General features: G+C 38.4%; 1 protein-coding gene across 4 annotated transcripts; it reads left to right on the forward strand.

Moving 5' to 3' along the window:
* The first annotated feature begins 565 nt into the window (after nt 1-565).
* Nucleotides 566-23,061, forward strand: LOC132636100 (probable uridine nucleosidase 2). 4 transcript variants are annotated; one of them, XM_060352803.1, is made up of 10 exons: nt 1,495-1,538; nt 1,758-1,817; nt 2,225-6,623; nt 6,843-6,919; nt 7,405-7,590; nt 7,939-8,043; nt 8,139-8,235; nt 15,733-15,840; nt 15,914-16,064; nt 22,551-23,061. In XM_060352803.1, exons 4-10 carry the CDS (start codon nt 6,881-6,883, stop codon nt 22,657-22,659), a joined length of 795 nt encoding a protein of 264 aa, XP_060208786.1. In that variant the 5' UTR covers nt 1,495-1,538; nt 1,758-1,817; nt 2,225-6,623; nt 6,843-6,880; the 3' UTR covers nt 22,660-23,061. The 4 variants fall into 4 exon arrangements, with proteins under 4 accessions (XP_060208785.1, XP_060208783.1, XP_060208784.1 ...); XM_060352802.1 differs by lacking the exons at nt 2,225-6,623; nt 6,843-6,919 and adding an exon at nt 566-861 and having other exon boundaries at nt 1,423-1,538; nt 22,432-22,567; XM_060352800.1 differs by lacking the exons at nt 2,225-6,623; nt 6,843-6,919 and adding an exon at nt 572-861 and having other exon boundaries at nt 1,423-1,538.
* The last annotated feature ends 2,384 nt before the right edge of the window (nt 23,062-25,445 follow it).

The following is a 25,445-nucleotide window of genomic DNA, read 5'->3' on the forward strand; positions in this document are numbered from 1 at the left end:
AAAGACTGTTTCTGATAGACCTTCGGCTCAAGTAAGGCATATCAAAGCAGTTTAAAAAAAATGCAGTAGTAAAGAAGACATAACAAATAATAAGGAAAACATTACATAATATTCAGAAAAAGGGACATTAGCAATAGCAAAATAATGCGACAAATGAAATACAAGAAACAATAGGTAGTAACAGAAATTAAAGAACAAAAAACTACGAGAATAATGCTAATACTACTGATACGAAAGAAAATTTATATATTTATTATAGAATGGTAGCTAGTCAAGGAAAGAAAACATATCAACAAAAGAAAGAAATCCGGTGCACAAAACATTAGGGGTTGGTCCATGACTCTATAAAGTTGTCACACCAGAAGCAACTTTTTTATCGACAAAAGAGCAAAAATTATTCACGGAAGGAACCACCTGAATGCAAAATTGGCTTATTTCCTGACTTTATACGAAACCGAAACCTGCCAACTCTTTCCAACAGCCTTAGTTTTTAATCACACTCTGACAATTTTGTTTTTTTAAGTTAAATACCACTAAACAAGCTTAGTGGATAATTTATTAATCAAATCAAACACTAATAAAGAAAAGTTCAACAAGTCGGAAACCCGACATTACAAAATTAAAGCAACAAATAAAGAGAAGGGAAAGGGGATCAGGTCATAAGATGACAACTATATTACTAATAACTTATTTTAAAACTAAGTAGTGTAGTTATAATTCATTTGTGTGAATTGCGGTGGCATATCAATCTCCACTTTCATCACTCCAATCCAAGACTCAAATTCCAATTGAGATTCAATTGTCATCACAAAATGGCTACACAACCCAAGAAAATCATCATTGACACTGATCCTGGCATTGGTATCTTCCCATTTCCTTTATTATTCAAAGACGTACTTGTATTTTCTCAACACACTTTAAAAATATTCTAATATACCTCACAAAATCCCAATCTTTTTTCAAGATTTATCTGGGTTTTCTTTTTATCTAGATTTTGCATTAGGATTGGAAATTACCACTACTCTAAAAACTATTAGTACTGTCTTTTTCTCAAATGATCGCTAAATTAACGGTTATTATGTCAAAAAGTTACCTTTATTCTTCATTTTAATGTCTTTCAACAAAGAAAGTTATTTTTTGTGAGGTAATAAGTATTAGTTGAGTTGACCATATGAGAAATCACCTCTATCTTTTCAGCTGAATTAAGCTTTCCAAGATTAATTTGGAAATTGTATTGTTGAGTTAATTGAGCTATTATGAATAGGGATTCTTTGGTTTATTACCCACAGTGGTCCAAATATATAGAACCTCTGATATGTATATTTAAGTATAAATATTCAAAAGCTATACTTTGTTGGCTATTTTGTAAAGAAGATCACGCAAAGGTATTGGGCTGTAATCATCCCTTATGAATATGTTCAGATGATGCAATGGCGATATTTGTGGCATTGCAATCTCCTGAAGTTGAGGTGATCGGGCTTACAACGATATATGGAAATGTCTACACAACTCTAGCAACCAGAAATGCTTTACATCTGGTAAACTTCTCATTTTCTCGCTTAGTATGATTTTGCATTTACCATCCTTTGATAATTGCTAAATTTTTCTGCCTTATTTTACGTTGTAAGTGTAAATTTTAAAAGGTAAAAGATTATTGGGTCAGCTTTGCTCCTTAATTTGGCTATTGTAGCGGTATATCCATATTTCTAAACTTCAGGTATACTCATAGTTATTGATTTGAGGTGTTAATGATTCAGTTGGAGATAGCTGGGAGGACAGATATTCCAGTGGCTGAAGGCTCTCATGTCACAATCACTGTATGTGATCCTCAACTCTAGGTTCAGTTGCTCATTTTAACTTGCTTAACTGTTATATATTCCAAGCTTTTTAGTTATTGTTGTCACTCTAAATTTACTCGTTAAAGGGGACTCAAGTCTTTTTTGTCTTAAATATTTTCATCACACTTCTTTTACCCTTGCATTTTTCATCAAACCTTTTCTGAAAACAGTTTTCTTGAGCCGAGGGTCTATCCAAAACAGTCTCTCTACCTCACAAAGGTAGGGGTAAGTTCTACGTACAGTGTACACCCGTCTCCCTAGATACGTGCAGTGTACACCACACTGGCTATGACATTGTTGTTGTTATGATGATCCACACTAGAAAGACTTGCCTTGGTACATATTCTGTCTCTTTATTTCTCTCCCCCTTTTCTTTTGCTTCCCAGGTGAAACTTTCTTTGAGTTGGTGAAACTGTTAAGAGAAAACGAATAAGAGGAAGAATAATAAGTATTACCTCTCCCCAGAAAAGAAAAAAGGTCAAATGCAAAGACATTGAGCTTGTTTATCATGGGATCCGAGACAAGAATGTGGTTTTGAGAAGAAAAGAAAAAACATAGTGATTGGTCCTTTCGAGTGTTTCAGATCTAGGACCAAACCTCAAAGAAGGAACAAGTCAAGGTGGAATTTGGTTACCCTCTTACTGAATATCTTTACTTCCTTATGGTTCTGTAGAGCAACCTTTCCTGGAATGTTGGAGTGAATTTTAGTAGATAGTGAAAGAGTTGGTTGGGTTTAGTCAACATCTCATGCCAATTGAAAGAGTTGGTGTGAGAAGAAAGAATGAGAAAAATAGAAAAAGTCAAAGAAATACAAATGCCTGCAAGCATGAGAAAGAAAACGTTTTGCAAATATTTTGTAATGCTGCTGATTTGTTTGGTAAAACAAGGATGCCAAATTTCAATTATCCCAAAATCATAAAATCCTTGTAAGAGTAGGGAGTTGACAGAGCAATTGTCTTAAGTGTAATTGGGATATCTCCCCTTTCTTTGTTAATAATATAAAGGTAGTTGTTCTTTTGTGGACGTAAGATCACTTTGATTTGAACCACGTTAAATCTTGGGTTCTTTCTTTTACGTTTCTGCTAACAATTGGTATTAGAGCGTTAGGGGTCTTTAAAGATCTAGGGAGGAAGAACAAGCAAAGATGTGTTCCATGAAGTTTGAAATCAATAGATTTAGTGCGCACAACAATATTAATATTTGGAAGGTCTAGATGATGGCATTATTGCGGAGGGAAGGTTCAATTGATGTTATTAACAGAAAATTCGAATTGTCCATTAGATTCTGACAGGAGAAGATTGAAGGGGATGCATTGAGTGTAATCCGACTGTCCCTTGCACCGATCGGTGACAACAAGGATGTTGTTACAATTAAGATGGGGTCAGGTACTTTGCTACTAGATCATTTAGACGCATTCAGTAAACTTGTCATGAACTTACAGACTGCGGGAATTAAAAAGGATGAGGAGATGCTTGCATGTGCTTTGCTATTTTATTGACTTCAGGATATCGTGATATCGAAAATTCAATGATGTAAAGCAAGGAGTCTATCACCCTTGAGCAAGTACGGCAGACACTTAACTTTAGTGATGTGCGGAGGCATTTCGAAGGAGACAGAGATGATTAGGCAATTGGGCTCTTTGTGAGAGGCCGGACTAGTCAATCGGGAAGTAGCAAATCAAAGCATAGATCAAAGTCTCGTGTGAACAAGAAGAATGTTCAGTGTGGGGGTTGCGGCAAGAAGGGGCACTTTGAACAAGATTGCCTAATGTCAAAGTCCCAAGGAAATGGCGAGTGCATCCACAGGTTGGCAGATAAATGATTCTAATAATGAATATGTACTTTCAACATTATGCAATAATGAAGGTTATGGCAACAAATATGTGTTACTCTCTTGTACTCTACATATGACATTCCGAAGAGATTAGTTTGGCACCTCCATCTGAAGAGCACCTTGAAAAAAAAATAAAAAAAATGTAAGCGTCTCAAACCAATTGCCTGTATGTTATGCACTTGTTACATACCAATTACGTGTATCTTATGCAAACTAAAAACTTGTAGTTTTCTGGAATGACCAATCTCCTTTCTCTATACAAAAGGGCTGCTATTGGGGAGCGCAAAAGGCTCGACAATAAGAAGGCCCAGTCACAAAAGAAAGCTATGCGAAGAAGCAGAGATAGATATGACTGATTCCAAGAGCTCGAGATTGGCATGCCAGATTTCTTGTCGAGCCCTTCCTTAGACAGACACAACACAATCACTACCCAACAACTTTACACCTCTTCTTTGTTTTTGTCTTCCTTCAATTGACTACAATTATCGTATAATAATTAATAATACAGGAAAAAAAGAGGGAAGAAAATAATTAGAAGAAAGTGATGGTGATGAGAGACTTGGTAACCGGTGCTCCGAGTTGTGGCTAAACTTCTTCTTCTTCTAATCCTTTTGGTGCTCTTGCTAACGCACTCATCGACTCTTTATCTAAAACTCAGGTAGCTAATAATTCTCTCTTTTAAAGCATGGTATAAACAAGCAACTTATTAATACTGAAATTGATGTATATTATTGGATTAAGGTGCAGTTGTTTGATTAATTGATATAAAATCTCAATTCGTTCACCGATGTTTTTCTAGCTAGTTGTTCGATACGTATTCAACTACTAATGAATTAGTTGGATTTGCTAATTGCCAATCTGTCTGAAGCTTTATGTAGTTGAGTTTAGTTGAGCTTTAACTGTGGTATTTTTTAAGCATATAAAAGCAAATAGTTTTATGCATAACACCGTCTTCTCTTGAAAGGGTTCTTGAGAGATTCAATATGCATAAGTGCAAGCCTGTAAGTACACCGTTAGCTCCTCATTTCAAACTTTCAGAGTTGCAGATGCCTCAGTCCAAGGATGACATGGAGCATATGTCAAAGGTTCCTTATGCCAGCGTAGTTGGTAGCATTATGTATGCTATGGTGTGTACACATTCAGATATTGCTCAATAAGTATGGTAAGCAGATATATGTCCAACCCAGGAAAGAGACATTGGGAAGCTGTCAAGTGGATATCTCAAGGGAGCTTCTAATGTTGGTTTGACCTTTCGAAAAGTGTTGATGGTGTTTCAATTCTCGGTTACGTGGATTCTGACTATGCAAGGGATCTTGACAAATCCCTTGACAAAATAAGATCGACAACTGGATACATCTTTACTCTTGTTGGCAGTGGCCGTAGTTGGAAGTTGACTCTGCAGTCAATTTTCGCTTTGTCCACAGTAGAAGTAGAATACATGGCAGCAGCTGAGGCAGTGAAAAAAGCTATTTGGTTGAAAGGTTTGGTGGCAGAATTGAGTTTGGCAGAATTAAAGACAACTATTCTCTGGTCCGACCTTCTTCTCTTGTTAGCGGAAACGTACAAGAAAGATCACGAGATTTAACGTGGTTCGGATCATATCCTACATCCACCAGAAAACACTTGCTTTTATTTTATTAACAAAAAAAGGGGAGAACTCCAATTACCCTTAAGAGAATTGCTCTCTCAACTATTTACTCTTACAAGAATTTTATAATTTTTGGATAATTCTACAAGAGGAGGAATGTTGATGTCCCCTTGATGTCATTGGTGACAAGAAAGAGAACCCAAAGTCAAATTTGGTATCTTTGTTTTACCAAACAAATCAGCAGCCATAGAAAACATTTGCAGAGCATTTGCTAGATGTTTTCTTTCTCATGCTTGCGGCCGTTTGTATTTCTTTGACGTTTCCTTTTCTTTCTCATTCTTTCTTTTCACACCAACTCTTTCAATTGGCATGAAAAAGTTGACTAAACCCAAACCAACTCTTTCAGATAGTGTTTGGCAATCTTAAAGTTTTAGGTGTTAGAAACCTTGGTAGTTAGGAATTTAAATATAGTCAAGATAAATAAAGAGAATGGGCGAGACGGATGAACAATGAAAATGTATGAAGCACTTTTGGTGTCATTTGGGGCGTGACAAAACGTTTCTTCCATGCTGTTAGCAGAAACCGTTAAAAGGATGCGTTGTATTTCATTCTCTTGCTATACTTGCAGTTTCCTTAATCAAAGGATCACTACTTTTTGTTCTTTGCTTTTTGGTCTCCTCCACTGTAGCCACAAAAGAAATTGGGGACCTCTTCCATAACCTTTGTGGGGTGATGCCATATAGTGTGAGAGGCTTGCTGAAATGTTGGCAGAGTCAGAAAGGAAGCAAAACTTGAAGAAAATCTGGCATACCGTCCCTGTTTGCATTTTTTGGACAATCTGATTAGAAAGGAATAAGAGATGTTTTTGAAAATCAGAAACGTGATATGTCTTTTGTAAAGAATAGATGTCTTCAGAATTTATATTTTTGGTGTAGGAGACATGGTAGATGATATTTCTATAGTTGAAATGTTTAAAGAGAAATGATCAATTCAGGGATCAAACAAGTTCTGTGGCAAAGAAAATGAGAAGGGCAAAGGAAGAAGCTCCTTATATGAGCCTATCTGAGCATGGTCAGCTTGACCATGTAGGAGATCCAGCATATTGTGCTATTTGAGCTTGATTAGCTTGACTGTGTAGGAGCTCCAACATGTTGCGCTATGTGACACTATCTAACCACAGTCATGTGACTATGATCCGATTATTATTATTTTTGGGGCTAATTTTGAGATTTCTAGCCATACCCCAACCTGTATAAAGCTCTAAGCTCGTCCTTAGTGGGTGAATCAGAATATTTTTGCATATGTTGAGATTGGAGAACTCCATTTGAGATATGATTGGATCTCAAGAATTGAGATTTTCGAGGGTAATCTTCTTCTTGTTTCTTTATATCTTGAGTTCTATTTTTTCTTTCTTTGGAAACGATCGACTCTTATATCGATTGTTGCCTGAAACACTCATCCGGAGGTTCTACATTTCTTCTTTGTTTTACTATTCAGATTATCTTCTATTATTTTAATTAAATTCTATCATTAGTTAGCTTTCAATTATTGTTACTAATATTCCGATGCTGTTTCTATCTTAGATCGTATTAAGAACTTTGTTTTAGCGAGCTTGTGAGTAATGCTTCACGATGCTTCTTCGATACTCCAAGTTTATGAGGTAAGTTTCAAGAGCTTTCTCCATGTACCGATAGCAATTTTAACAAGTGGAAATGAAGATGCTCTCTTAGGAAGACCCAGAAGGTTGTGGCTCAGTCGCTTAGAACAAACTGCTTTCTGAAATAGGATTAGACTTTTGTTTTCTAACCTACATTACCTGACTTAGCAGCGAATATATCCGCAGTTTAAGGCATAGGTAGGAGATATGATAAAAAGAACTGGTGACGTGTATCTGGAGCTTCTTATTTTAATTTCTTGCATTTTCTGCCCTGGCAGTGATGATTGGTGCTGAATTCTGATATGGTTTACCAATAACATTTCCTTCTTCTAAATTTTATTGTGCTTTTCTTCTGATTAAATGTTCATTTAGCATAATAGGCAGCAAACTTTTTTTGAGAAAAGGTAATAGTCAGAATGGGCAGCAGACTTAGAAATGCTTTTTCCTTATGAATGTGTTTCTGCTTACTTTGTTTAATTCATGTAAAGAAAGGTACAAAACTTCGAATTGCTGATTTTGTTCATGGAACGGATGGACTTGGGAACCAAAACTTTCCTGCACCAAATGGAAAGTGTAGTGAACAGAATGCTGCTGAATATCTCGTTCAACAAGCCAGTCTATACCCTGGAAAGGTTACTGTTGTAGCTTTGGGTCCCCTAACAAACATAGCACTAGTAAGTATGTAATCTTCCAATTAAGTATTACTCTATCCGTTGCAGTTTATGTGGCAGCATTTCCTTTTTAGTCCGTTCCGAAAAGACTGACAGTTTCTAAATTTGGAAACAATTTTACTTAAACTTTTCATTTTTCCCTTAACGACAAGCCTTCACAAATGTTATGGCATGTTTAAGACAACATGTTTTAAAAGTCTAGTAGCCACATAAATGTTATGGCACGTTTAATACCAAAACTTTCCTCTTTCTTAAACTTCATGTTCATTCAAACTATGCCACATAAATTGAAACGGGAGGAGTAGATAATAACCTAATAAAACTGTTCACTGAAATTGCATATTGAAACAGGCCATCCAATCAGATCCTGCTTTTGTTAAAAACATTGGACAAATTGTTGTTCTTGGTGGTGCCTTTTCTGTAAACGGAAATGTGAATCCAGCTGCTGAGGCGAATGTAAGTTACTAAGATACATCCAAAAGCATGCTTTAGTTTTTCAGGTGTATTCTCTAAGTTATTTTCATGCCTGTTTTGTTGCTCATCTGCACAAGATCTTTGGAGACCCAGATGCTGCTGATATTGTATTTACTAGCGGTGCTGATGTTCTAGCAGTTGGAATAAATGTTACACATCAAGTTATCCTTACTGGTACTTTCTTGATTGCTTAAGTTAGAATAACCTGTTAGTATGGTACTTCAAATATTCTGTTCGTCTTCATTTCCTGCATTCAAATTGTTGCATCTACAGCAGTGGTCATTTTGACTATTAAAAGAATGGGTTATGCATTTTGGACCATCCTCATGTCAGTTCCTAAATATTCTGCAAAGCCAACTAGAAGTTCTGATTTTTCATACCTTCTTAAACTATTTAAGATATTTGGTAACTGTAGCACAGTTGGAGGACGGTGAATTAAGAAAGGAAAAGAGAAGATTGAGAAATAACTTTAAATAAATTACTTTTCACGTCTCGTGTAACATCACTAAGTGTCAGCATTCAGCAAATAAAAAATGCGGATACATATAATAAGATATTTGATAGCTATTTAAAATATCTGGTAATAGAAGATAGTAACATAGGAGGATTAGGAATTAAAGAACAACATAGAGAAATTAAAGAACAACATAGTCTCTTGAAATATTCTTGAGCATTATCTGAATAATAATAAGTAAATACATATTGGTGGATCTTTCATGAAGTACAACTGCATGTGCTTTAGAAGAAACTCTTTTATGCACCCAATCCAGTGGGCATGATCTGATCTCCAAAGCCATCTCTCCACCTTCCCCTATGCTTGGGCGACGAAAAATTATCAAATCCGGGTTCTTGTCCTGGAGTTCCTCGGATAACCCAAATCTAACTGGAGATAGAAAACAAATGAAAAATTAGTATAACCAGAGTAGCTTTGCTCTCTCTTCTCTCTCCTCAATTAACAGCTAATAACGGCTCTATTTTGGCAAGTGGACTTCACGCTCCACTGGTATGGAGCCGCCGGGAGGCTCCCTTCCGGCAGTTCCAACTGTGAATCCTCCTCTTGATGGCAACCCTGGAAATTATGCAAAATTTACCTTTGCAAATGCAATTACAGCTCCATCTAGCTCAAATCAACTTCCTCTTGGCAGAGAAAAGGACAAAGCCGATGCACGTCAATCAATACATAATGGAGTTCCCGTTGTTATATTCAAAGTTTCAGAATACTATGGTGTAGTAGCAGATGAATGTCGCTACACTTTAGTGGGTCGATTTCTCAAAGCCAGACCTCAAATTGATCGAATTAGGTCAAGTTTTAAGGAAATGGTTACTCTAAAGGGATCTTCCCAAATTGGGGCTTTTGACAATTTTAATGTTTTCATTGATCTTAAAAATGAAGCTGACTTCAAAAATGTTTGGTACCGAAGGGTGATTGAAATTGATGGAATGCAAATGTGGCTTAAAAAATGGACACCGGATTTCAAGCCTGAAGAAGATTTACCTTTGGCTCTAGCTTGGGTGCTCTTACCAGGTTTGCCATTTCATTTACATTCTTGGCATTACATCAAACAACTGGTGTGCTCTATTGGTACACCTCTTACTCTAGATGCTGCTACCTCTGGTCGTACAAGGCCTAGTATGGCTAAGGTCAGAATTGAACTTGATTTGCTAAAACATAGACATGACAGTATTTGGGTTGGGTTAGAAGATACTAATGCACCTCTAAGAGGATTCTACCAGAAAATTGAATATGAAGGGGTGCCAAAATATTGTAAACATTGTAGAAAGTTCGGTCATAACATGGAGGATTGTAGAGTTCTCGAGAAGAAATTGAAGGGGAAATGGCTAAGAATGGTGTTGGGTAAGGAGGACCCTCCAGGGTGATTGTAGAGGATAAAAACAAGGATTTGAAGACGGATGATAGTGTGGTTAATCCAAAAGATCAGGAGGGAGGGAAAAAAGAAGTGGTTGAGTCACAAAATGTTGAAGATGCTGGTAAGGAAATGCAATCTGATGGTGTTAAGAGTGATATGCAAAAGGACTTTTCAAAGGAGTTTCAACAAGATTCTACTGTTAGAAGGATCAAAAAGAAGAAGAAGAAGAAGAAGAAAGAGAAACACAAGAAAATGCCAAAAAAGAAAAACAAAGTTCTCTTTAAAACTGTATCATTACTGGAAACTAGCAAGAGGAACAAGAAGCATAAAACTTCTTAATTCCCCTTGAACTTACCATTACAGAATGCGTTGGTGAATGATATTGAAAGTACCAAGGGGAAAAGTCAAGACCATGGCACTGATAATAGAGAAAAAGACAATAAAGAGCTGAATTTGGGGTCCCCGACTGATCAAACACATGTTAGTGACACTGAAGACGGTCAGTCTGAACATGAAACACTAAAAGATTTTATCAACAGGAAGAAACAAAAGGATCAAGATATTGAAGAAGGAGAAATTTTATCTCCAATTGATGAAAACTCTACATCAAGCCTCCCATACGTTGATCCTAATTGTAAACTTGAGATGAAAGATGTGGTTGAAGGCAAAAGCGATAACAACAACAGTATCAGTAGTCAACAAAGTGCTCCAGGAAGTTTTAAAGGAAGCAAGAAAAACAATGGAAAAGGAAATCACAACAAGCATAGTATTGACAACAATGTTCCCAACCAGTCCACAATGAAAAGAAGTCACTCCAGATCAGGTAGACTTCAAACTGTCTCAGAGGAATCAAGAACTACTACCAAGGACATAAAAGATACAAATCAGAGTCAAGGAAAGTTTCTTTCCACTGATTCTAGGGGAAGAAGTAGAAGCAGAAGTAAGACAAATAGAAAGAAGTCCAAAACTGGAATAAAAAAAAAATAGAGAGTCCCACAGAGAAAGTGCTCCCCCCCCCCCCCCCCCCCCCCCCTAAATTTATTCATGATTAGTACAATATTTTGGAATATTAGGGGAGTAAGGAGTAGAAAGGCAATTCATAGATTGAAACTGCATATTAGAATCAACAAAGCCACTTTTGTGGCAATTTCCGAACCTTTTTCTCACAAAAGCAAAATTGAGGGGTACAAAAGATTTTTGGGCTTCCATCACTGTGTTACTAACACCAATGGCCAAATCTGGTGTTTCTGGAAACATTGTGACAATTTTCAGGTTGTGGAGAATAATGACCAGCAAATTACCATCAACTTTAAAGAGAATCCAGGTGACACTGGAACACACATTACTTCTGTTTATGCTAAGTGCACTGCTTTGGAAATGATTGATCTTTGGGAGAGCATCACTAACATGACTAACAATATAAATGGTCCATGGTGTATAGGAGGTGACTTCAATGTTATCATGGATCAAGATGAGAAGTTGGGAGGAAATCCACACAGAACTTACAAGAGTATTGAGTTCATAAACTGCATGGAATCTTGTGGTCTTAGTGATGTGGGATTTACAGGTCCAAGGTATACCTGGTGCAATAATTGGAGGCCAAGCAAACGAGTGTGGAAAAGGTTGGATAGATTTCTAATCAATGATGAACGGGCTATCAAGTTCCAAAACATCTTCCCAGGACAGGTTCTGATCACAGACCTTTGGTTTTTAAATGCAACAGTGACCAACACAACAATATCAAGTACTTTAAGTTCCTGAATTGTTGGGCCGGTCAAGATGATTTCATGGAAGTTGTCAAGGAATCCTGGAATATTATAGTTAAGGGCAATGCTATGTGGAGACTTCAGTGTAAACTCAAGAATCTGAGCAGACAACTCAGCTGCTGGTCAGGAAATAGTATCGGGGACATTCATGAAAATGTTAGCACTTGGGAGGCTAAAATGGAACTTCTGGAAAACTGTGACATCTTGCAAAATACTGATCATAGTAGGGAGAAGCTAAATAAAGGATATGCTGAGTACATAAGGTGGTTGAACCTGCAGGATAATCTCTTAAAACAGAAAACTCGACTCACATGGTTCAAAGATGGTGATAAAAACACCAAGTACTTCCACAGTGTGCTAAGGAACAAAAGAAGAAGGCTTCAGATTCAGAGGATAAAAAATCACAAGGGCAGATGGATACAAGGGGAAGAAACGATTGCTAAAGCTGCTATCAGACATTTTAAGAAGCAATTCAACCTTAATCATCAACAGAGAACCAATAGTGTGCTGGATTGTATCCCTCACATCATCACTGAGGAACACAATGCTAGACTAACTAGGATACCTTGCAAAGAGGAAATTAAAAATGCGGTTTTTGGCATGAGCAGTGAGAGTTCAGCAGGTCCTGATGGTTTCAATGGCAAGTTCTTTCAGGTATGTTGGGACATTATAGAGGATGATATTTATGCTTTTGTCAATGAATTTTTCTTGGGAAAGAACCTCACCAAATTTTATACTCATACTTGTTTGGCTCTGATCCCTAAGATAGACTCGCCTAATAGCTTTTCTGATCTCAGGCCTATAAGTTTGAGCAACTTCTCCAACAAAATCATTTCCAAAATTTTAGCCAATAGATTAAATCCCTTACTTCCTGCTCTTATTTCTGAGAATCAAAGTGGTTTCATTTCTGGTAGACTTATCACAGATAATGTGATGTTGACACAAGAAATTGTGCACAATATTTCAAAGAATAACAAGGGGGGAATGCTGTTATTAAGCTTGATATGGCTAAAGCCTATGATAGGCTGTCTTGGACTTTTTTGAAAGATGTTTTAAAAAAATTTGGCTTCAATAATATATGGATTGATCTTATCTGGAGGAGTATTTCTAATGTGTGGTATTCCATTATAGTAAATGGTTCTAGGCATGGTTTCTTTACTTCTTCTCATGGTTTAAAACAGGGAGACCCTATTTCCCCTTCACTGTTTGTGCTAGCTGCTGAAGTTTTGTCAAGATCACTCAATAATCTACTTTTGAATCCTAATTTCATCCCCTTCACCATGAACATAAATGGACCCCAAATTACTCACCTTGCTGATGCTGATGACATTGTTATATTCAGTAGTGGGAACAACAAATCTGTCAAACTGGTCATGAAGCAAATTGTTAAGTATGAGAGGGTCTTGTTTTCTAACTTGTCCAAAAACTTGTGCTTATAGAATCAACAGATTAAGAAAGTGTACTGGTTTCATGGACAAAGAATTCCCTTTTACTTACCTTGGGTGCCCCATATACATTGGAAAGAAGAAAATTAGTTACTTTGATAGTACGGTGACTAAAGTTTTAAAAGGCTAAATGGTTGGCAAGGAAACATGCTATCTTGTGGGGGTAGACAGATTCTAATCAAAAGTGTGATCCAAGCTCTTCCTACTTATATTCTCAGTGCCATTAATCCTCCAAAAAGAACTTTGGAACTTATTGAAAAACATATGTGTAACTTTTTTTGGGGGACTGATAATGGTAAAAACAAGTACCATTGGTGTGATTGGGATAAGCTTTGTTTCCCCAAAGATGAATCTGGTATTGGCATCAGGAATATGATGGATATCTCAAATACTCTTGCTGTTAAGAGATGGTGGAGATTTAGATCAATGAATTCACTGTGGGCTGATTTTCTAAAGGCAAAATATTGCATTAGAAAACATCATGTTGCTAAGAAATGGGTTCCTGGTGACTCTCAAGCATGGAAACATTTGCTATGGGGCAAGAGACAAAAGTGAAAAGTGCATTAACTGGAAAATCAACTCTAGAGATTGTAATTTTTGGTGGGATGCCTGGACAGGAATGGGCCCTTTAGCTCAAATATGTCCTGACTTCATGATTGGTAATGGACAAAGGATCAAGGTGAGAGATTTTATGAACAATAATAGGTGGAATATCCAGAAGCTCTACAACACCATGCCAGGTCACATTGCTCTTTTCATTAGTTCTGTTGGTATTGGGGATGTGAATGACATGGATTATGCAGTGTGGAAGGCTACTGATAATGGTCGATATTCAAATAAATCTGCTTGAACCATTATTAGAAGTCTTAGACAAAAAGCACCTTTGATTACTAAAATCTGGCACAATGCAGTTCCCTTCAAGATCTCTTTCCTTAGTTGGAGATTGTTACACAACAAATTACCTTTCAAAGATGCTGTGGCTAAATTCGGTAAACAAGGCTTCAAAGACTGTATATGTTGCATCTCACCACATGATGAAACACCTCAACATGCTTTTATTGAAGGAAAGGTTGCTCATCATCTGTGGAACAAAATTGGTGCCCCTTTGGGCTTTACACATCACAATATTCCGTTCAGAGGTTTACTTGAAGAATGGTGGAATAGAAAAGCCAAAAACAAGGTCCACAAATTTACTATGCAGATTGCTCCAATGATGATATTGTGGGAGATATGGAAAGCTTGGAGTTCTTGCAGATTTGGAGAACAAAAGAAGTTTGATTTATACAAGATGGAAATGCAAATCACCTGGAACATGAAAGCTGCAATAACTGCTGCATATCCCAACATCAATGTAGAAGGCAACTGGTGTAACTGTTGTGACATGATTGAAAAACTTAGCCCTGTGGTAAAATGCATCCCTGTATGTTGGAGAAAACCAGAGATGGGATGGTTTAAACTTAACATTGATGGCAGTTTTGTGGATATTACTCACAGTGCCGGTATAGGTGGCATTCTAAGAAATGAGGAAGGGGATCTAATAATGGCTTTTTCTATCTCTGTGGATTGTGAGAGTCACAATATTGCAGAAGCATTGGCTGCTGAGCATGGCATTAGATGGTGCATGAATCATGGCTTTGATAATGTGCAAATTGAGCTAGACTCCCAACTCATAGTCAAGATGTTGCTCAACAAAGATACAGACATCTTGAAGCTCAAGCAGATCATCAACACCACAAATGGCTTTCTTAAAGATGCGACTGTGCAAATTTCTCACTGTTACAGAGAGGCTAACATGGTGGCTGATTTCCTTGCTAAAATGGCTTCAACAAGTAGAAGGAGGACCTTATATCTTTCTCAAAGGGATTTACCAAGAGAAGTCAAGGGGCTAATTCAACTTGATAAGCAACAACTTCCTACTTTTAGAAGAAGATTTGAAAAATGTAACTTCTTTGTAAGCTAGAATATCTTGATAGCTAGGGAGGCTTCTGTTCATTTCGCTATCTCCTCCCTTTTAGATTGTTTTTACAATCTCTTTTGTAGACTAGTAGCAAGGTTCCATGTCCCCCTCTAGTCATTGTAAATTATCTTTACTTATATAATACATGGTAGGGGTCAAGCCAAACCCCCCACACCATAGGTTCACAACCTAATGGTGATGGTTTAATATAAAAAACAAAAAAACTGGAGATTAAAACCCTTGCTTTTCTCTTTTATTCTTGCCGTAGCAGATTTCACTAGCAGACTGGTATTTACAGTGTTCAACTTGTAAGAAACTCAAATGTTTTATATTGTCTTGTTAATCATTCTTTGGGAAAAGAAATCAATTTGTGATATAGGCCAACAAATTTCAGGAAATAATACAGTATCTCACTTAATGGTGAAATTATTACTTGGTGAACTGGGGCACATATAACTAACTTTTACCACATACAGTAACAATATGTAGAGGAAAGTTTTGTACTACTAGATCGAGATGTGTTTTGTACTTTTTACTTTTTCTTCCCTCCTTAACGTAGATGCTACAATTTGGACCATTTTATTTAGCTTCCCGCAGAATTATCCTTCTTATTTATATTTATTTACTTTTGTCAGATTCTGATCGAGACGAGTTGGCGAAGTGTAACGGAAAGTTTGCCAAGTACCTTGACAAGATTTTGGGTGTCTATTTTGGCTATCACCATGATGCATACAGCACAAAAGGTCTGTCTCTTGCCAAACTAGATTTCTTAGTATATTATTTGGTCCATGCTCATTGTTCTGATTTTATGGCAAGTGGGACTCCACATAGGTGTCTACCTTCATGATCCAACTGCCCTGCTTGCTGCTGTTGATCCCTCGCTAATCACCTATACAGAAGGTGTGGTTCGTGTCCAAACAACTGGCATCACAAGGGGTCTGACTCTATTTTATAACAAACAAAAGAGGTATAACTGTTGCATTTTTTCAGAAGATTGAGTGTATCCTCCTCCACTTTTTGTGTTCTCAAAGACGGCTCTTCCCAGCACTGCCTGATGATGCACAACAAAAGAGTGATTGAGCACATTTCCTATTCTCTAGATTGCTATCACCATCAGTATTATATGGTTCTATCTTTGACTGACAATTCCAGCTGGTCCTAGGTACTTGCCAAATTTGAATAACACTATAGGACAGTACTTTGAGGTTTCAACTTCCTTCAGTAAAGGGATAGCAGGAAAGGAAAATGTCCTCAATCCTTCCCATTTTTGGCCCTCCAAGAATCATCTCCTCAAGCCCACTTTAGTTCCATGAACCCAAAGGAGATTCTCATAGGGGCTGGTCCTAGGTACTTGCCAAATTTGAATAACACTATAGGACAGTACTTTGAGGTTTCAACTTCCTTCAGTAAAGGGATAGCAGGAAAGGAAAATCTCCTCAATCCTTCCCATTTTTGGCCCTCCAAGAATCATCTCCTCAAGCCCACTTTAGTTCCATGAACCCAAAGGAGATTCTCATAGGGAGGCTTCTTGTGATATACCCTACAGTTGCATGCTCATGTTCATCCGTATGGTTAGGAGTGGGATAATTATGTTGTGGTCAAGAGAGCAAACCAACTTTTGTGTGAACCTAAATCTTCTTTGTCATTTTTCATTCTAAAGGAGGGTCAAGTGAAGTCATCTTTGAGGATCAAAGTGAAAAGAAAAGTGAGGATGATGGACAAAAGAAAGAGAGTAGTGAGGGAGAGAAAACTGACAATCCTAGAGTTGAAAAAGGAGAGGATGAGTTGAGTTAGAACTCCAAATGTCCCAACTCTATATCTTAGATCTACCCTGAATATTCTCCTCACCCACTACCCCTCACCACCACCCAACCCCATCCTACCACCCACTACCCCCATCCTCATCCCACCTCACACCACCCACCCCTCCACCACCCCCACTCACTACCTACTTATTTTTTAAAGTTCCTATTTTATTCTTTACGTGAGTTTTATTAATATATATAAACTAATTTCTAATTAAGAGCTAAGGGTATTTTAGTAAACTTACAAGTTATTATACAGTACCATACAGTCAAACCAAACAATACAAATGTTATTAAACCACAACAAACGATACAGTCTATCCAAACATTGTGTTCATTAATACAGTACGATATAATACAACACCATACTGTACCATACCATACTGTATATTAATGAACCACGGGAAACAACCATCCAAACAGAGGGTAACTATATATTTTTGTTTTCAACCTCCATTAACTCTCTTGAGTGTGGCCCGGTCAATTCAGAGATGTTGTCCTACTTTCACTACATCTTTTTTTTTTAACTCAATTGCGATGGTCTATCCTGGTTGTGATAGAGATAACATGGCAAGATCCTCCCTTCATCAACAAAGATCCTCCCTTCATATTTTACAGCACTTGTTGCTGAGATTAATACAATGCTTTTAACAATGAAAAGAAAGAAAAAAGATCCTTCCCGAATGTATGTAAAATAAGACACCAATAATTTTATTCACGTGTGATGAAACTAAATTAGCACATATTATTAAGCAACATTTTCTTTTCCTTTCAGAAAGAGGAATATCTATTTCACTTTGAGGCAGTGGCAATGCAGCCTTTGAGCTGCGGGTTCAACCGAACCCAATATTTCTGACACGCAATTTAAATATATATGTGAAAATCCACTAAATTTTAAATGAATATTAAATCTAAACCCATAATTTCAGAAACACAATGAATTTAATGCTAAAACCCTAAGGTCAAACCCATCTAATCTAAATCCAAGATCTGCCTCTACTTTTAGGTATCATTTCAAAAAGGAAGAACCTGAACCATCGTTTCTGGGTGAAATGACTTAACTCAATATGGATTTGTATAGTTCTTTCTTTTGTAATCTCATGGACTATGCCCATATATTCTGTGAATGTTCTTGCTTAGCTGACTCGTGTATTCTTGGAGGAAATTGGCTGAAATGATTTTTGTACGCCTATCTGCCTATTGTAATATATGTGTCACGACCCAAATCTGGCATCTAGGCCGTGACAGGGCACCCGCAAGCCCCGACCCCTGTCAGGCGAACCCTATAATCTAAACATATTAATAACGATGGAATGAATAAGATAGCAATTACAATGAAGATGTATCATAAATATAGGGGTAGCTGATCCCGCTGCTGAATATGAACTGCTTACAGACATGGGTAGCTGATCCACGTCTTACCCCTAAACACTGCTGACTATATGCTGCTGCTGATCATAAACTACTTACGAGTTACGGGAAATGGAGTAACTCACATCTTACCCCTTCTTTGTAGCATTAGCTGTATGTCTAACCCACCTTGCGCGGTACATTGACTACCCGTCTTACCCGACAAGCGTTCAGTATTGCCGAGTCACTATCTGATAAGTGGCATATCTAGTAAAAGGAAAGGAGTAACGTCTTACCCACAAGTAATACAGCTTAAATAATAGACAAGTATTACAACTACTAATCTAGATATTTCAAATATCTATACAGCTATAGGCATGCCTAGAATCAAAAATAGATAATAGACATGCTCAATATCATCAACTACTAAGAGCAGCTAAATAAACAAGGTGGATACCAATAGCTGCTGAAAGTATCACAGAACAGTATAAATATATATAAGGCCCTTGTGGCCAATACCAGATACTTAGAAATAGCTATCTAGCTCATACTTTTCCCGCACATGAACTAGATAATTTTAAGTGCATTAAGCAACTCAAATAGTATGTTTTTATTGAAAGCAAGCAAAACAAGAAACTAAAATCTCACTTACATCGCGGTCGAACTTGGCCTAAGTCGCTCCTTCACTTTTCTTGCTTTTCCTTGCTCCACGACTCCTATCTACGCAATATACACATTTCTGAAATCTGATATTAATTTTAAAGTTGGGTTCATATTTTTAGGACGCTGCAAAATCAAAGTCAACAAAAGTCAACCCTGGGCTCAACTGTCCAAATTCGGGAACAAGTTTCATAATCAAGTTACTCATTAGCTACGGATTCCAAATCTATAATCAAAATCCAATTTTGACTTAGTTTGCTAGTCTAGTAGCTCAATTTTCCCTTTTCAAACCTAGGTCTAAATTATCCAGTTTAGACTATGAAAACCCGAGATTTCATGGTTCAAATCATGCCAAAACCAAGGATAATATCAAGACTAGTGTAGGGAATCATTACCTTTATTTGTAGGTTGAATTCCACTTTTTTTAATCCCAAATCTGAGAAGCTTCTTTCTCAAAACGTCTCAAAAGTATTGTTATTTTTTGTCACTGCTGTATATATACTGATCGGGCCTTCTTCATGATCGCGTTGGGATAACTTGGCAGGCATTCGCAGCCCTTGTGGTCGCGTTCGTGTTGAAGGGAAACTAGGCCCACCTGACAGATGCCCCCTACTTCGAGCCCAGCCTGCGTTCGTGGTGACCAGCTTTCCTCCTCTTCAGGATCCTGGCAAATCCTCACGTTCGCGAATCACAATCTTGCATCAGCAAAATTTGCAATTGCGAATGTGGTGTAATGGTACCGAAATTCATCTGAGCCCCTCGGTGTCACGACCCAACCGGAGGGCCACGACGGGCACCCGGTGCTAACCCACCTGGGCACCTCTTACCATACTTTCACATTTACATCTAGGTGAGCCACATAGCTAAATCCTACTTTCTATCCATCAATCATACAAATCCCATTGGGCAACAATACATTTATATATATATCACCATCAATAACAATGCCCATATCAATGTACATAAACCGACGAGGCTAACAAAATGATATCCAAAATATAGGCCGACAAGGCCAAATACATCTAACCATATACACATGTCTACGAGCCTCTAAGGAGAGTATGTCATATCATATAGGCGGGACAGGACCCCGCTATGCCCATAAATATGTACACAAAAGAATAAGTACCAAAAGCTATAGCTCCGAATGAAATGGAGCTCCGCTATGTAGTCCCTGAGTAATAAAGCTATGGATCAAGTCTGTCTCCCTGGCCACCTGCGGGCATGACGCAGCGTCCACAAACAAAAGGACGTCAGTACGAAGAATGTACTGAGTATGTAAAGCATGATCAACATCATTATGAAAGCATAAGAAATAGCATAGGATGGGAGATAGTAGTATCGTCGTCACAACCACTTACTTGCTTTTCATAGGGACTTTCCATTTCTAATGCGTGATTGTGTACATACATCCATATCCGTATCCGTATTCATATCCGTACTCATTTACATTTCGTATCCGTAATCATATTCATCTTCATATACATATCATTTACATAGCATACCCGACCACGAAGGTTCGGTGTTTCGCATACCCGACCATGGCTAGGCTCGGTGATCATACATACCTGGCCCTACCAAGGCTCAGGGTTATACATACCTGGCCCTACCAAGGCTCAGGGTTATCCGTACCCAACTGCAATGGTGCGCGCGCAATACATATATATTCTACCCGGCCATATAAGCTCGGGGTTTCATAATAGTCATACATAGACATATATACATAAAAGCTCATAAGCATCTTTAGCATCATTACTATCGTCGTTCATTACATCTATCCTTAGAGGATTACTCGTCATATGAGGAATTGAGTACAATCGTAACATATCAAGAATCATGAGCTTAGTAGCTTTTGAAGATAGCATCATTTGGAGGACATCATAAGCTTATAGAAGATTAGATATTTGGCCAAAGAACCATGCCTTATGAAAGAAGGATTAACCTTACATACCTTTCCGTTCAACTATTCTATCACTTGCACGTTCTCCTTCAATGCTCACATTTCTACCTTCATTAGAGTTATACTATCATTAGAAAAGCGATAGCTTAGCATACATGACTAAAGCTAGAGAAAATTGGACAGCATCTCCTTTATTTACACGACTTCCTCCATATCATATATCAACTCCCAAACATCAATAATAACATTCACAATATCATAACAATAGTCTTTATTCACCTACATTATCCTTACTTCTCAATTCACTTCCAATCATCCATATCCATGGTCATAGCACACGATTACATTCATTCATATACAATGTCTATCCGATGTTCTTAACATCATTTATAACATAACCATAATCGCAACACATCAAGAATCATGACTCAATCCAAGCTACTACTCAAAAATGACACTATTCCACATTCATGACCCATTTTCTATATCCTTCTACAATCCAAGTGTTACAACTTTTCAATACTTTAAACAACATGAAAATACCATAAAACTTACCTTAGATGTTGTAGGAATGAACCTTGGGTGAAAACACTTCACTTGAGCAAAACCCTAGTTTCACCTTCACTTGGATTCCTTGTCTTGGATGAACTTTAATGCGTTTCTTACACTTGATTCACTTAGTTTGATGTTGTTGATCACTAATATCCCTTGAATTCTTGTGGGAGAAGTGTAGAGAGATGTTCTAGAGAGAAGGAGAGTGAAGGGAAATGAAATGAAATAAGACTTGGACCCTTATTAATAATACTCAAATCTGTCCCGACCCATTTCTACGGACCAACATACGGTCCGTATAAATTATACTGACCGTATGTCTGGCCATAGATTTGGTCCGGAGAGGCTGGCCATCTGGGCTGATTATACGGCCAGTATAATTTATATGGCCAGTATGTTGGGCCGTATAATGCCCAGTTCCTCCGAACTCATTCTGGTCGACTCGTTTGATCTCCAATCCTTATGGCACCTTCTTAACACTTATTTATCATCTCATTAACAATCTAAGGGACATTATAACTCTTCTCCAAAGCATCATTAACTTGTTACTCGTAATTCCTTTTCGATACCTATCGTATGCCTTGCCTTCTCTTAGCAAACTTTCTTCTCTTACCTCGAATGTCTTTGAAATCTTAATTAGGGTCATCAAATGTCATTCCTTACTTATTGAAATACCATATACTTCGTGCTCTTCGTTAGTCTATTCACTGTGCATCAACGGAAAATTTTCCGAGGTGTAACACTCAGGTCCTAATCCAAACCGTGTCAACAAGTCCAAATGATATTATTGACTTGTACAAGGTTTCAAATCATGATTTGGAAAACAAATGCTCAAAAAGAGGGGTTGGATTGTTACAAGATGGCTGGATAGGAATGCAAGGACTTGTGGAAAAGTGAATAAAGTTTTGAAACCCAAATATCTCTTTTGCAACTATCTTTTTGCTGAAAACTAGACTCTTTTGCTGTCTTTTTTAGTTTAGGCCTCTTGAGTTCAAGAACTTGAATCTGTTGTTTTGATGAGTTGGACTAGACAACCGTGTTTCAAATGACTAAAATTCTCTATGCAGGTGTTTTTGGCTCTGTTTGATGCTCTAGGAAATTTCCATCTTTGTACATAAAATGTTTAAAATTGAGGGATATTTGATTGATAAGTAGTACTTATTATGTTTACTGTTGAACAAACAAGGTTTGCTGAAGTCACTGAATGGTCTGATAAACCCTCAGTAAAAGTGGCAGTAACTGTTGATGCTCCTAAAGTTCTCAAATTGGTCATGGAACGACTCATCAATTCTTAGGAGAATCTGTTTACTGAAAGAGAAGTTATTTGACGTATCTCCAACTGCACGTTCGATTCTTTGTTTGTCTGCAACTCAGACATTTTTCAGAACTTTGTTTTGATTTGAAGAGGAAGATGATAGCAAGGTTGCCTTCATACTATGATTATGGAACATACGTCGATCACCAAGAAGAATTTCATTTTGTTTATTGCTTCTATGGCATCTCTGCAAATGTTGTAACAATATCTGTTGTTTCTGAGTTCTGTGGAATAAAGTGTGGAATAAAGTGTGGAATAAAGTGATCTGTAGAAGCCAACATCGTCATCATTTTAGTTTCTCTTCTAAACTGACAAAGGGTCTCATATACTTGTATGCTTAATGGTCAGAGGTAAATGGTGACATTTTTCTCTTTACAACCAATCAAGGGGTCAAGTTTAAATATAAAATAATGGAGAAAAATATATGCTAATAAATGGAGAAAAATTGTTATTTGTAGAATGGGATTGAATTTTACTTAAACCCTCTTGAAATGATGCGTTTGAGTCAGTTAACCTTAAAGTAATTTTTGCAAGTGACCAACAAGGGTTGTGGTGTAGTGGTCGGTACTATTTCATCCTTAACCCAGAGGTCTCGAGTTCGAGCCCCCTTAGGTACGGAGTCACCATTATTAGGGAGTGCTTTGACCCCCAATGTGGGATTACCCAGCACAAATTCGGATTTAGTTAGGTTCCAATGCGGATACACTGGATGGGAAATCAATTCTTTTTTTGGCAAGTGACGGTGTTTGAGACAATTAACCTTGTTAAATTAATTTCGGCCCTCTTTGACCCAAATTCAAAAGTCGCATTTTAGATGTCGGATTCATTATTAAGAAAAGAATAGGATTACATAGTACATCGCATATAGTATTATTTAGTAACTTTACTCTGCATTTCTGCGGGGGGTGTTATTCAGCCTATAGTGTTTAACATTATAGGCTGAATAAACAAATGAAATTGACAGAGATTTTGGCCAACATGAACGAGTTCAAGTTTTAAATAGCCTGGTTGCTCTGATCATCAAAACAAAAACGCGACAACTTGTTCAAGAGTCATGCAGATGGGGTTTAAAGTTGAAGAACATCCTAATTAGTCATAAGCTGTAAATTTAGAAAACAATGTCTATTAACTCTCCTAAACTAATAACAGATTTTTTTTTTAAATCGAATCAGTATAGGTGTTGAAAGTAAGACATGTAAATGTAAATTTACGACTCCATTTCCTCAGTTTCTAAGACGCACGACTTTCGATTATTGCTACGAAGTCACAATAATGGATTGTTTACGGATTAAGAAGGAAGAAGAAATTGCATGGTTTGCCCTTCAAATGGGCTGGTCTTTAATTTTACCCTTCAAAATGGAACCAGAGCATAACTTATGTTACGGGCTGCCTTCGTTGTGCCTTGGCGCCCAGGAGGGCCAAGCGAGTGTCAGTCGTGTAGGAGACGGGCGCAGATGAGTGTCAGCCGCGCGCAGGCAGTGTCGGCCGTGCGCGCAGGCAGGGTCGGCCGCGCAGGCAGTGTCAGCCGTGCGCGCAGGCAGGGTCGGCCGCGCAGGCAGTGTCAGCCGTGCGCGGGCGACGTGCATTGAAAAGGGGCTCCGATGGACGAGAGTCAATAAGCATCTAGAGATGCTCTATGGCATATTATAAGAGTGCCAAGGAAGTTTAGCAAGGATCTGGGATGAGCCCATGGGCCGCCGGCGGACGAGGCCACGCGCGAGCCTGAGTGTCAGTCCCGTGCGTTTCCGAGCTATGGATGGAATCTTGGGATTTAGGGTGAGGGGACCCTTCCTAGGATGTTATGGAATGTGCTTACCAATTTTGGCGTCATTTGAAGATCGTTCACCTAAGGGCTTGACTTAGCCAAGGAGCAGTGTCAGTGATTAAGCTCCCGAAGGCTATATCTCATTCCACGAGTATGGGGATGAGACGAAACTTCATGGAGGAGTGAAGGAAGTCAAGAGAAAGAGTTAGGAACAGACGGCGCCTCATTTGGAGTTCGGAAGAGTGAGAAAGGCCCATTGTGATTCTCTGGCAAAATGATGTCCAGTGCTAGAACTTGGGTTTTTCTTTTTAAAGCATATATAAGGGGGGCAGAGGTGTCACAGCTCAGCCAGCCTCCCCCGTGCGTGCTGTCGGCCAGTCACACCAAGTGAGCAACCTTGAGGGAGGACCTCAAGGGCCTGCCTAGGCACCTCATAGGAGTGTCCTAGGTATCCATACGAGTTAGGGGACTCTATGGACGGCGTCGTGCCTGCGGGCCGCGTTGGGCGCACAACTTGTGCCGGAGGCTTGACGTAGGAACTGATTATGCCCCGCGGGCTATCTTTATGGATGTTAAAGACCTCCGTGTCGATTGAATACTCGAGGCACCACTCAAGAGCCTCGTGTATTGACTTGTGAGCTTGGCTTGGGTTCAGCCTTGCAAGCAAGGGTCCGTTGGCCTAGACGTGCAGTCGTGGGGTGACGCTGCACCACGAGGGATGGAAGTAAGTTGCGAGGGCTATATTCGCCAATGCCATGGGACAACCATAGGCACATGAAAGAGGACCGCACCTGACAAAGGCCAAGGATTGGAAGTTGCCCTACTCGGGCACGACACAAGGCAAGTGTCAAGCTTGAGGATAGGACTGTGCGCGCAGGAGCGACACTCAGTGTCAGGCGAGGGACGTGCATGTCCGTAGCCAACCCAAGGGGTGCGCATAGACGAGACCCAGCATAAGAAATGCGCCACAAGAGTATGATAGCAAGACAAGGCTGAAGCCT

This window comes from Lycium barbarum, chromosome 4 (genome assembly GCF_019175385.1).
Source record: "Lycium barbarum isolate Lr01 chromosome 4, ASM1917538v2, whole genome shotgun sequence".
In the NCBI taxonomy this organism is placed as follows: Eukaryota; Viridiplantae; Streptophyta; class Magnoliopsida; order Solanales; family Solanaceae; genus Lycium; species Lycium barbarum.